This window comes from Hemicordylus capensis, chromosome 3 (assembly GCF_027244095.1).
Source record: "Hemicordylus capensis ecotype Gifberg chromosome 3, rHemCap1.1.pri, whole genome shotgun sequence".
Lineage (NCBI taxonomy): Eukaryota > Metazoa > Chordata > Lepidosauria > Squamata > Cordylidae > Hemicordylus > Hemicordylus capensis.
Genome location: NC_069659.1, coordinates 220,200,110 through 220,213,085, shown reverse-complemented (window position 1 = coordinate 220,213,085; position 12,976 = coordinate 220,200,110). Strand labels below are relative to the sequence as shown.

General features: G+C 43.4%; 1 protein-coding gene across 10 annotated transcripts in view; it reads left to right on the top strand.

Moving 5' to 3' along the window:
• LDB3 (LIM domain binding 3) overlaps positions 1-12,976 on the top strand; it is a 249,056-nt gene that overhangs the window by 91,341 nt on the left and 144,739 nt on the right. For all 10 annotated transcript variants that reach the window (XM_053309389.1, XM_053309388.1, XM_053309393.1 and 7 more), the window contains one exon: positions 4,814-4,965. In XM_053309389.1, the coding sequence (XP_053165364.1) occupies positions 4,814-4,965 (152 nt within the window). The remainder of the gene's footprint in view (positions 1-4,813; positions 4,966-12,976) is intronic.

The following is a 12,976-nucleotide window of genomic DNA, read 5'->3' as shown; positions in this document are numbered from 1 at the left end:
GACTCATCTCTTTGAGAAGGTGCTGCGTTTGAAGCAGGAAATACAACAAAGGAAGCCTGGGAACCATAGAGAGAGGGGGGGCGATAGGCCTGCATCTGTGAAAGGAAGGTACAGTTGAATTCTAAATAGTTGAGTGGAAGAATACACTCTGCGCACAGTGGTCTGTTCATCAGGATCTGTTTTCCAAGTGGGTATAAAAAACCTCAGATATACTACATGCACATTTAAAAGTATCATCTGAACTGGCCCAACATCAGATACAAAGAAGGCAGAAAGTCCCAAGATGCAGAACTGTGACACTTGACCTGTAGCAAGCGACAGTGCAGACGATCTCATAGTGTCAGCAGACACAGCCTCTTCACTCCAATCCTTGCATCTGGACAGGAACAAGATAGTCCCCAATGTTCCCTGACACTTCAGAGCTGGCTTTACCTTATCTGTCACAGTGTACTGGAACGCCGCTCACTTTTGATTACTGAGTGTTCCCTGTGCTGGTCCCAATTGCATGCTTTTGACTTTCTTGGAAGTAGATAGTGGAAGCCAATAAGCATCTAATTATAGCAGGTATACTTCAGCCTTTGAGATGAGGCAGTTTTTTTAAAATCATAGACCTTGGCTATAGCCTAAAGATCATACTCTTTTAGCATCTTAATACTTCTGAATAAATCTCCATGTTAACTTTTCCATCCAGTTTTATCTGTTCCTTGTATATTTTAGCTCTTATAACATTTGTCCAAATAGTGAACACCTCCCTTGGAAGCAGACTCTAATTTAAAATGCACTTTATTTATTACAAATATATCCTGCAGAATTTCACAATAGTTTGCATGGCACTCCCAAGCAAACTTCTTTCTGCTAGTCAGGCTGGGTTCTTGTTAACTTTGACAGAGACAAAATAGATACATTAAAAATAATACTACAAATAATTATCGCATTAATTTGGCATCAGGCCCATTCTTTGACCCCACAGTTCCTTTATGGAAACAAAGTTCTGAATCTTCTCACTTCTCAACAGTTTTCCATGATGGAAACAGTGCAATGTTGGGATTATTCTGCCCATAATGTAATGTTGTGCATTACATGTTGTGCCTGGTTTTTGCCTCACTGGCCTTCATCTTCCATCCTCTCTGCCCTGCGTCACTACAGAGCCTAATGTACAAAACTAGCTCATCCATCTGTAAACAGATACAGGTGATTAGGGGGAATGTGCAGTTGCTAGGCAACTGCAAGATCCTGACATGGATCTTTCAAGCTGACAGGAATAAGAATGAAATATTGTGACATTAGTGGAACAACCGGTGGTGACACCTGTGACAGGAGTTCCTTGTAACTGCTAGCTGGTACCTGTGGATAGGCTGGAAAAGAATAAGAATGCTATATTTGTTGACCAACCCTAGGATGCTCTTTACCACATCTAGGTCAATGGGATGGAAAGGAAAAAATTCCCCTGTCTAGGGCCAGCTTTGCTTATGTGTGCATGGGAAACTCTGGATAAGGTTGTCAACAAGTAGAATCTAGAATCTCATACTAGAATGGAGCAGGCAAGGTGTATTCCTCTCAAAGGGGTGGTACGAGACCATGCCCAGAATGAAGTACACTTTCTAAAGAGCTTCCATTCAAGTAGAATCTCCAGGGAAAATATACTTGTGTGAAAACTTAGTTTTTAGTTATTGGGGTTTTTTTGCTTTTTTTTTTTTTTAACCAACATTCATTTGACTTCATTTCTAAGGTTGCACAGTCTTGTCATAGTGCCTGTATCACTTCAGTTTCACCTGTGGAAGCATTTGTGTGGAATCACCCTCATGTGAACGTCACAGAACTCAGGAAAACAGAAAGGCGGCTAGGTTATACTTGACATATTTGGGGGCCCGGTTGATTAAATCTCACTGAGTGCTTGAGGTGGTGGTAGTGAAGGAGATGAGACTGATATGTTAAGTAGGAATTCCAAATTTAGGCTATCTTTTGGCTTTTTTCAGTAAGAGAGTCAGTGCTCAGCAATGAATCTTGGCTCTTGATAAGTACAAGCAGGTGTAAAGCAACAGGGAGTCAGCTTTCCTGAATTTAGATATGTCAGCAATTCAGAGCAGTTAACATTTTTATGACAAAATGGGCATCTATGTTTTACGATGGGGGGAATTTATAGTCTTATAGAGCTGAAGGCTGAGAATTTCTCTCTCTCTTTTTTCCCTTTTTCTTTTAAACAGCTTGTATTAGCTAAGTTCAGATCTTGGTTTCTGCTTGGCAGTCCCAAGTCCCTATTCTGTCAAGTTTCACAATTACCAGGCTGGCCAGCCTGTTATTGAGGAGACAGTGTGCTAGACAAATTCCAGTTTGACCAGAGCAAACATTTGGCCCCCATTCTATTTCTGTTCTGATTGCTTTAGTTGCTTTATCTATACACTGTAGAGATACTCTTGAAATAACAGACCGCAGCTATAGGTCAAAACTGGCATAGGGAATTAATTACCATCTGACTGGGTTTATTTTGACCCTTCTTTTAGTTTTAATTCCAGACTCAAAGTTTGATGATGTGAATAATATAATTCCATACATTTGTATCAGTTATCATGTTGTTGGAAGTCTATTCCTGGTTTTCAAGAAGGACTACATTTTGAACTGAGCAAGGACTGGATCCTTAGCCCACTGATTCCTGCAAGAGAGGCTTAGGCGAAGGTCTCTTGAACTGCCCTCGTCCATCCTATGCACAGCATCAGAGACTTGGGTAGAGTCTTTTCCTTTGGGAATTCTGTTGCTCACAAGCAAAATTTGCCTTGCCATGCCTTGCCCGTAGAAATGAGCAGTTCTGGTGCAAAAGAGAAGAACCTATGCAGTGCCTCTGTTGCTGTTCACAGGAATAAGGGTTAAAGAGCCCGTTTGCCTGTGTCTCAGCTTGGGAGAAAGTGGTTGAGGTGTGTGTGTGGGGGGGGGGGGTGCACATCAGGAGTTATGCTGGGAGCCAAGTGGGGAGTCTTTGGGGGCTAAACTTGACCTCTGAGCTTTGGCCTGTAACCTCTGCCTTATACTCTTCCCCTGTAGCAGAGCCACTAAACCATTGATCAAGGGAACTTAAACATACTTAACTGCACTACATTACACCCCCATGTGGTCAAGAGCTCCAACTTCATTCTCCTTGTCTGTCTAAGTCACCGCCAGTTGTTGGAAGCTAGTGATATATGTGGCAAGGAGCGGAGCCTTTGTGATTGTCCCAGACTGAGTGCAATCCACCTGCTAGTTATCCTGCACAAGTTCCATTGAGATGCACAAAAGCTGCACAAAAGCACGACCATCAGCAGGAGTTGGGGGAGGACCTGGGCCTCAACTCAAAGGTAGTGGCTCTCATGCTCCCAAGCACACTTTCTGCATCATAGAGAGGGTGGGGAAGAGAGACAGAAAGTAGTTCAGGTAAGTAACCTCAACAGGTTGCTAATGATCTCCAGTCACTCACTATGTGCTCGTATTGCATTGTTTGGAAATCAGTGATAATGACCATGCTGCTCTTGTTTACAGTCAGTTTTCTCAATATACAACAAAAGTGAGCCAAAAGTCCCTAATTATCCAGGGGCTCTTCAATTCATTTTTGGTGAGGAGAGCTGGTCTTGTGGTAGCAAGCATGACTTGTTTGTTTGTTTGTTTTTACATTTATATTCCGCTCTTCCTCTAAGGAGCCCAGAGCGGGATACATAGTTATGTTTCTCCTCACAACAACCCTGTGAGGTAGGTTAGACTTGTCCCTTAGCTAAGCAGGGTCCACTCTGGTTGCATATGAATGGGAGATTTGATGTGTGAGCACTGTAAGATATTCCCCCTCAGGGGATGGAGCTGCTCTGGGAAGTGCAGAAAGTTCCCAGTTCCCTCCCTGGCATCTCCAAGATAGGGCTGAGAGAGATTCCTGCCTGCAACCTTGAAGAAGCTACTGCCAGTCTGTGTAGACAATACTGAGCTAAATGGACCTATGGTCTGACTCAGTATATAACAGTTTCCTATGGTCCTATGAGGTGTTGTTGGGTCCCCAGATGTAGTTGGACTTCAGCTCCCATAATCCCCAGCCCCAGTGGCCTTTGGTTGGGGATTATGGGAGTTGAAGTTCAGTAACATCTGGGGACCCAACGTTGAAAATCTCTGCTTTAGGCTCTGTTGTAACCCTTTAAACAGAATACTTGCCTGTGAAATCAAGGCATTTGGGACTGAATGCAAACCCTGTGCCAAGAAGCTAGAGAGAGTTTATGTCTATGTGTGAAGAGTTCATGCAACATACAGATGGTGCATAGACATTAGCCCTGCAAGTGTTTACAGAATATTACAGGACTAGAAACAGGTTAGAGGTCCCCCCGCTACCTGTCACTCACCCTTCTGGCCCTGCCCTTCATTCTTACTGGAGCATTCATCTGAACTCTGTAAGTGTGATTGTGCCCATTTCCATGATTGGGAAACTGGATTTTTGTGTTGTCTCATTGCAGAATAATTCATTTTATATCTAGTTATGCTTCATTCCAAAAAGCACCACTATCGGCAGAAATTTAGGTGAATGAGGTCAAGAAACAGATTTTCAGTCTAGTATATGCAGATTTCTCTAAATCATGTTGGACAGAGGAAAACATCCATTGCACTCCTCAGATACATTTTGAATTTTTGTCGGCTGTAAGGGATGGCCATACAAGTATGATGATCAGTTCAGTACATGTAAGCATATATGAAGTAAATGGATAGTGCTTTGTTGTAACAGTCTCTCTCTCTCTCTCTCTCTCTCTCTCTCTCTCTCTCTCTCTCTCTCTCTCTCTCTCTCTCTCTCTCTCTCTCCTTTTTTCCTCTACAGATTACGCCTGGCAGCAAAGCAGCTCAGTCCCAGATGAACCAGGGGGACATGGTGGTAGCCATTGATGGGGTCAATACAGATGGAATGACTCACTTAGAAGCCCAGAATAAAATAAAATCAGCGAGTTACAACCTGGCTCTTACTCTTCAGAAGTATGATAAGATACATTACTATCACGTTACTATGCATTTTATGCTTTTTTGTGGGAAGGTTATGGAAAGGCACCATTTTAGATATTTTGCACAGTATCTTGCAATGCAGAAATGGGATTATGGAATAGCTTGTTTTGAACTTTCACCACTGTGTGTTTAGGGGCTTGGTTTCAATTCAGGTTCAAGACAGTTGAAATATTTTAGGTTCGGGTTCAGTTCTAAATCACTGAAAGAAATTCTCTGAGGCATTTTTTAAGTTCAAGTTCGGATTCAGTTCAGATCCCTGGATTTGAAGATACACATTTATTTTGTCCCATTGTCACCTCAACAGGTTGTACAGGCAGCACAGATAATCAAAACAATACAAAAGCCTGTACAGCCTGTTTATCAGAGCTGAGTTGTGTAACCCCTCTTTCAGTTTTGTGTGTGTGTGTGTGTGTGTGTGTGTCTGTGCGCGCGCACGTGCAGTGGTGGTGGGGACTCTATAACCTATTTCCAGTTTAAGAGTATGAATGGCAGGCACACAAATAATATCATCTCCTAACACATACAACTTATTTGTATTTAATGGAGAAATGTTTTTGCAGGCCTGTGCTGCTGACATATATACACAATTTTAAAGGGGGGGGGGCCTGTATGAGTTTCTCTCCCTCTTTTCTCTGATTCACCTTTCATACAAGGAGAACTGATCAGTATGTTGCTGAGTGTATGTGGAAGCAAATGCTAAAAAGCCGGGGTTTATCTGACTGATCCAGCATTATCCTTTCCTAGCAGCAGATGCAGAGGTGACTGTGTACCATTTGTTACCTTATTTTCAGGCCACAAGAAACTCTTGCAGCTTCAAGAAGCCAAAGAGATCTAGGTTTTTTCAAGGAAAAATCCTCCTCTAACCATTAAAGGGCATTTTCAAAGATGTAGATAAACCACAGCCTTATCTGAAGCTTACTGCCAAAAGGTTTGTGTGTAGGATGGGGTGTCCCAATAGTTTTACCAGTGCTATGTCACCAAACCTCATGAGATTTTATGATGCTGTCACAAGCAGTTGAACCAGCTACATACAAATATTTATGATCAAAAGGGCTGATGGCCAGTACACAAACCATGATTTTTCAAGGAACTTAAAATGTCCTGATGCAATTTAAGCAGCTGCATGGAAAACTCAGATTTGTCTTTCTGTCAGATGTGTCAGATGGCCCCTTACTTGTATGCAGAATAAGTTCCTCAGAGACTTCAAGGTGTTACGCCTTTCTTTTCTTCCAGATAAGTGAACAACTGCCAATCTCTTCTATGGAGAAGAGTAATGTTCTGTATATGGAGAAACTGTCTGTTTTGAGTCCAGAGATGCAGTGTATTAGCAAAAGATACTGCTAGATCTTACAATGTCAGAAGAACATGCACAACTGTTCATGTGTGTCTGTTTCAGTTTACTGTGGTGCAGCTAAGGTTGAATAGTCAGGTTTTAGAAACTTCTAGAAGTTCCTTTTAAACCTCAGTAAATCCTCATTTAGGGGTTTGCCTAATTTAGGCCTATTCAATCTGTGACTTATCAAACCAAACATAATTTATCAGTCACATGTTATGGCACACCAGGTTCTTGACATCTGTTTTTGTACTGTCAGAACAGGCATCAAAAAGAGGGAGTTTTATTAACTGCTTATGAACCACCAGACGTGGCATTTGGCTTGGAGGGTCACAAGTTGTACAAGTTTGGATTGAACAAGTCAGTGAATGTTGGTTGGATGCCATGGCTTTGTTTCAGCACTATAGGTCCAACACCTAACAGCATCTGGGTTTTTCTCTCTTATTGTTGTCTGGAATGCAGAGAAAGATGAGATCCACCTTTATGTAATGTAAAACCTAGACATCTGCACTCCAGTGAGAAATGCTTTTCCTGAGTCGTGCCTGGCTCCCAATGGCGATGACATTTCCTTTTATTGATTTTGACTCTGACAGTTTCATGAGCATTATTTATAATATGGCGGTTCATATTGAGTTTGGTATTTCTCACTTTTATTGCTGCTCTTATGGCCTGCTCCTACGAATTGCTGTAGTGGCAGCTAAGTAGATCCACTACTTTTTTTTCAACAAGGATGTAGCCAGGCTTAAGTTATTTTATGTTCCATCACAGCTATGCATATTTTTAAGAGTGAGATGTTGAAAGGCTTCTTGTTGGTTTTTATATGACTAATCAAAGTTGTCCAACTTTAACTGACCAAACAAAACCGAACTGTAGAATTCAAACACTGTATAGTTTACATCAGGGATTCCCAACCGTGGGTTGCCAAATGTTGTTGGACTATAACTCCCATCATCCCCAGCTCTAGGGGATTAGGGGAGTTGTAGTCCAACAGCATCTACTGCCCCAAGGTTGGGAACTCTTGGTCTACATCAGGCATCCCCAAACTGCGGCCCTCCAGATGTTGATGAACTACAACTCCCAGCATCCCTAGACACAATTTTTTGTGGCTGGGTATGCTGGAAGTTGTAGTTCAGCAGCATCTGGAGGGCCGCAGTTTGGGGATGCCTGGTTTACATGGTAAAGTTGACCTAAGCCCCAACTTTTAGGAAGACAGCAACAGGATTCCTCATATACTACAAAGGCTTCTTTTTGACATGCTAGTAATTGCAGCTCTTTATTAAGTATGCGCAACACCGATTCAATTTGAATCACCAATTTAAAGGCAAAATACCCCAGTAAGGTCCATGCCCTAAAGATGGTGCTCAGGACCCAATAAATGTGTTTTTTAAAATCAGATTTGCGCCCCTTTGTGGTTTTAATTGGTGTTACCAGCTTGTGTTATAGTCTTTTGGTACTGCTCTTAAGGTGATATTACTTTGTACTTCTTATTTGTATGTTTTAGATCATATTTTCTGGAAACCGCTTTGAGACCACTAGGTGAGAAAGAAAGATACAAATCTGTACAGAATAAAGAGGCTCTGAGACTGCAGTGCCTGCGCAGGAGTGCACAGAGGGTTCACTTTCTGCCTGCCCCTGCAGTTAATGTCAGAGCGCTGCCTGAGTGCCTTCACCAGTCTTTTCATTCTGTGCATTTAGCAGTGCCCTGGCAGAGGCTGGCATGAGGCCACCTTGGTACAGCCCTGGTGAGTGAGGACATTAATGCTTGTCTTTCTTCAAGCTTTGGAGGATAAGTGGAAATCTGCTTGGAGGCTGCTGTGAATGGGTAGCTGCTTGGATGATGGAGCAGGGCAAATGTGAGGGAAGTTTGATGCTTGTGGCTCAGATCCTACCACTGCTGCATACTCAGTTAGTGGTTGCAGGCAAATTTCTTGTCTCCATCTAACCCAGCACTCTCTGTTTCTAATGGTGACAAGCCAAGCTTACAAACAGGCTTGAGAGAAACAGCTCTTCCCAGTGGTTTGTTGTCACCAGCATCTGGTGTTCAGAGGTATACACTATCTTTCTTAACATGGAGGTTCAAGTCAGCTGTCAGCACATGGGGTGCTTCAGTGGACAGGGCTGGGGTAGAACAGGTAGTTGGAGCTTTAAGGGGTGAATCTGAGAAAATGTATGGTGTGCATGGCTTGTTAAGATGTGGGCTTTCTCGCCACTTCTTGGAGAGAAGAATATTCAAACAAAGCAATCTTCAACTTACAGTCTGCAGTTGCATAGTCCAGTGGGTGCTGCACACCATTACCCAATTCTGCTCATTGTTTCTGCTTGACTCTCAGTTGCCTCTTTCACCAAACACTAATCTTCAAACAATTCATCCGATGAAAACTATCCATTTTAACTATCCATGTTGTCTGCTGTGTTAGTTACTTTGGCAGCAGATTAACTTTACCTGCCCATAGATGATTTTGTTTTTCATTATTCAAGTAGTCTCATGTGCATTCATAAATAGCTACTATATTATACATCACTACCTCCAAGGTTTTCTTTCTTGAAGCCTCTCCACAACATCCATTGATAGGTTTCTGTATGATAAAAATATATGTTTTTTAAACTCTATATTCTGCAACATTTGCTGATCTCATACAGACTGGTATAAATAAAATTATTAAAACCTAGTAGATTCTAGCCTGGTAGATTCTAGTCTACTGAAACCTGGTAGATTTTTTTCAGGGAGGAAATGAGGTAAGGACAATGGATGTGCTCATAAGTGTAAGGAGGCAGACAGAAATCTTCCGAACATTATGCCAACAAACAACATGCCTAAGTTTTTTCACGTTTTTAGGTGAATGGGTTCATGTGTTTTGTAAGGCAGGGCTTAGCTGCAATATGTTGTTTCACACTCCTGACTTCCCCCAGAAATTTCAGGGGCAGGCTTTTGTAGAGTAATTTCTTTGTGATAAGAGAGTAGTGGAGATGTATTCTGCCTTTGTAATATCTGTTTCTTTACAAATAGGTGTGTAACCCTATGAGTGTAGCACCCTGTTGGAGCACAAGGACAGATGGGTGTGTGTGTTTTTGGGACCTTTGAAGTTATTGTAGTGCGGATTCTGAGGGAAGAGATGACTCGAGGAAGAGAAGGGAGAACTCCAGTGTTGTGAGAGGGGGAGAATTAATTTCCTCTATCCACTCTTTTGACCTATGTCCACCACCTTGGAGGGAAGCCTGAAAGTGGTGTTGCTTTTTGTATGCTTTGAAATCTCTGGAATATCCACTCACAGGACACTAGAGGGGTTGTTCAGCCTGGGCGCTTTCCAGATTAGACTCTGCAACGGGGTCATGTCAGATCTCGGAAGTGTGCTTCCACACTTCCTGTGTTGTGACACCACAGTCCCTACATGGACAGCAGGGTGCCGTTCACATTGCCAATGTCTTGTCTCGAATTTAATCGCTGCGATATAGAGCTAGGACCGTATATCTGGCATAAGGAAGTTGCTGGTTTTTTAGATTGTTAGTTGCTGCGAGACTGCTCCCCCTGCTGTTTATGTTTTCAATGCAACTTGTCCGAATGGAGGCATTTTGCTGCTGCTGAGCAGCTAGTCTGGAAAGCGCTCTGAAGGCTGAACGCTTTCTGGCCAATGTGTTGGAGGGAGAGCAATGACTTCATGGAATCCTATCTCCCAGGAGCTTGAGTTGGGAGAATCTGGCCTACAGCATTAAGAATGAGCCATCCTTGATTGTAGCCATCCTAGTTAACTACTCCGTGGTCCATGTTTTACATGCTACACTAGTAGCATTTGTAGAAATTGCATGTTCTACTTGTGTGATTTTTAATAAGCTTCCTAGAACGGGGGGTGGGGGGAGAGAATCCTAAACAGTCATACCCAAGGATAGCCTAGTATCTTAATGTTTTTACGTTTAACCTACCTTCAGGACTTTGACACAAATGAAATCAAATATCATAAATGTCAGCCTAGTTTTATTAGCAAAACTCAAGGACATTATTCAAAAGACAGAGCCCTTTCTCACAATTGGGAGAAAGGTCTCAAAAGGGGAGGGGGGAGGAAGCCTTGAAATGCTTACCTCTCCTTGCCGCCGCCGCTGCTCCCAGCAGCATGGAGGTTTGGGGGTCAGGAGGCCCCCGAACAGGGGTGTAGCTATAATTGAGCAGATGGGTTCAAAGAACCCAGGGACCCCAGGTCCTGAGGGGCCCCCAACTCCACCCCTCCCTATTTTCTTCATTATCTTCCTCACTCTGAGAGGCCACCAGGGAGAGGGGAGAACACAGGCCCCCTCTCCCCTAGCTACACGCCTGTGCCTGGAATCCCCATAATACACCACACAAGTATGCAGTGCATTATGGAGATTCCTTCTTTGCCAGCCAGGAAACTGCTGGAATGTGGTTGCCGCACGGAGCCATGCAGCCCCAACAAATAATTAGTTAGCTCTGTGTGGCAACCCTTGTGCCCTTAACCTTGACTAAGTGGTACACTCCCTAAGTGGGTTCGTCACCACACTGCTTCTGGGAACTGCACAGCGCCCAGAAGTTTACACACGCAGCAAAGATTGGGCTTACGCAGCCAGGTCCACTCTTTGCTGTGTGTGTGAACAGCCTCAATATGTATTTCTGAAGGAGGAGATAACAAGTGATAATGACCTTTTGACCCATTCCCAGTCTCCCATGCAAGGCAGGGTAGCTGGGCAACAGTGTGAGCAAGGATAACATAAGTCAGAGGGGCAAGTACTAGCTCACTAAGGCAGGGGTTCCCAACCTGTGGTACTCCAGGTGTTGCTGAACTACAACTCTCATCATCCCCAGCGGGAATGATGGGAGTTGTAGTTCAGCAACACCTGGAGTAACACAGGTTGGGAACCCCTGTGCTAAGGCACTGTCCAGGAAGTAACTAAAGCTAGGAGCAGGTCCATAGAACTGTTGCACCAGCAGTTTCTAGGTAGCAACTGAAACGTCATGTACAGTATATAGCCTTGCTGTTTGTCTCTCCCTTCTTGGTGTACTAGAGGAGAGCTGGTCTAGGAGAGGAGAGCTGGTCTTGTGGTAGCAAGCATGACTTGTCCCCATAGCTAAGCAGGGTCTGCCCTGGTTGCATCTGAAGGGGAGACTTGATGTGTGAGCACTGCAAGATATTCCCTTCAGGGGATGAAGCCGCTCTGGGAAGAGCAGAAGGTTTCAAGTTCCCTCCCTGGCTTCTCCAAGGTAGGGCTGAGAGAGATTCCTGCCTGCAACCTTGGAGAAGCCGCTGCCAGTCTGTGAAGATAATACTGAGCTAGATAGACCAATGGTCTGACTCAGTATATGGCAGCTTCCTATGTTCCTATGAGGAACCCAGATTCTGACTGTATTTAAAATAAGGATACCTCTTCCTGAATAGGACTCTGGAATTATGCCTCATGTTGCCAAGTACCTGCTGCACCATCAGGTCTGAACTTCAGTATGGACTCATTCCCAGCTTCATTCATGAGGCCCAAGTAGTGGAGGTCAAGAGCTGTGGGTGAGTCCTCTTGGGACATGGTAGGTACCCTGATTCTGCAGGTTTCCCAGGAGCTTTTTCAGACAGCAGGTACCGCGAATTTACTACGAGGCTTTACTGTGAGTTCCAGGCATAACGGATACTCTGACACAAAAAGAGGATTATTTTTTACCCTGGGCATAAATTGGGCTAGGTTCCAAAACAGAGGGGGAAAGTGTGTGAAATGCTCTCTGAAATATTGTGCAGACTTCAGGGTAAATCTGGCAGATATGGGAATGCACACCCACCCTCCCAAAGTAAAGTTGCAGTAAATTCACCACCTGAAAAGGCTCCAGATGAGGGGTATTGTGCAGTTTCCCTCAGAACCTGCCTCCCTTGGGCCACACAGTGGGATTCCCCTCTGCTAAGATGGTCTCATTTGATTCCAGCTTTGGTAGCTGATGGTTCCTGACACCTTTCAGTGATATGAGGCCAAGCCAAATCAAAACAAAGCAAGGAAATATTGTAGACACGTAGAACAGTGTAGACATGTCTGTAGTCAAACTGCCAAACTACTAAAAGCATAAAACTGAGTCCATCATTGTGGGGTAGTCTGTTGCAATGGTAATATTACTGGTTATTCTGTAGTAATAACACACAGAGTATGGTGTTCTAAAGGAGAGTTCAGTCTGATTCCAAATGGAGAGTTAAACGGATGCTTAAATTATTCCACTTGAAACTGGTAGGTCTTAAAAATGCTTTGCTTTGGCTAGATGGTGCCCATATTTTGCCATTTTTATCAGGAGCTTTCCCCATGGAGATATAAACGTGGGAAAATGCTGAGATGGATGTGCTTATTTGCCTTAGATGTACAGTGTAATTCTATTATTGTATTGCATGTGGGGGGGCACTCTGTTTTAAGTGTACCTCATAGACTGTGTCCTTGTTAGCTTCAGTGAAGAGCCAGGAGACCATCAATCAATGCCATGTCTTTAAAGGGCAAAGAAGTATTTATTACCCAGCAGAACCTGCTTGGGTATTAGAAATGTTTGCAGAATGCACATCACTCTGCCTTTGTCCCACTCCCAAAATACCAACCTAGATGATATAATGTAAAAACAACCCTTCACATTTGTCTGGGGTATATATTGCCTGGGTGAGTTGTTGAAGATAATCTCCTTCTGCAACATTA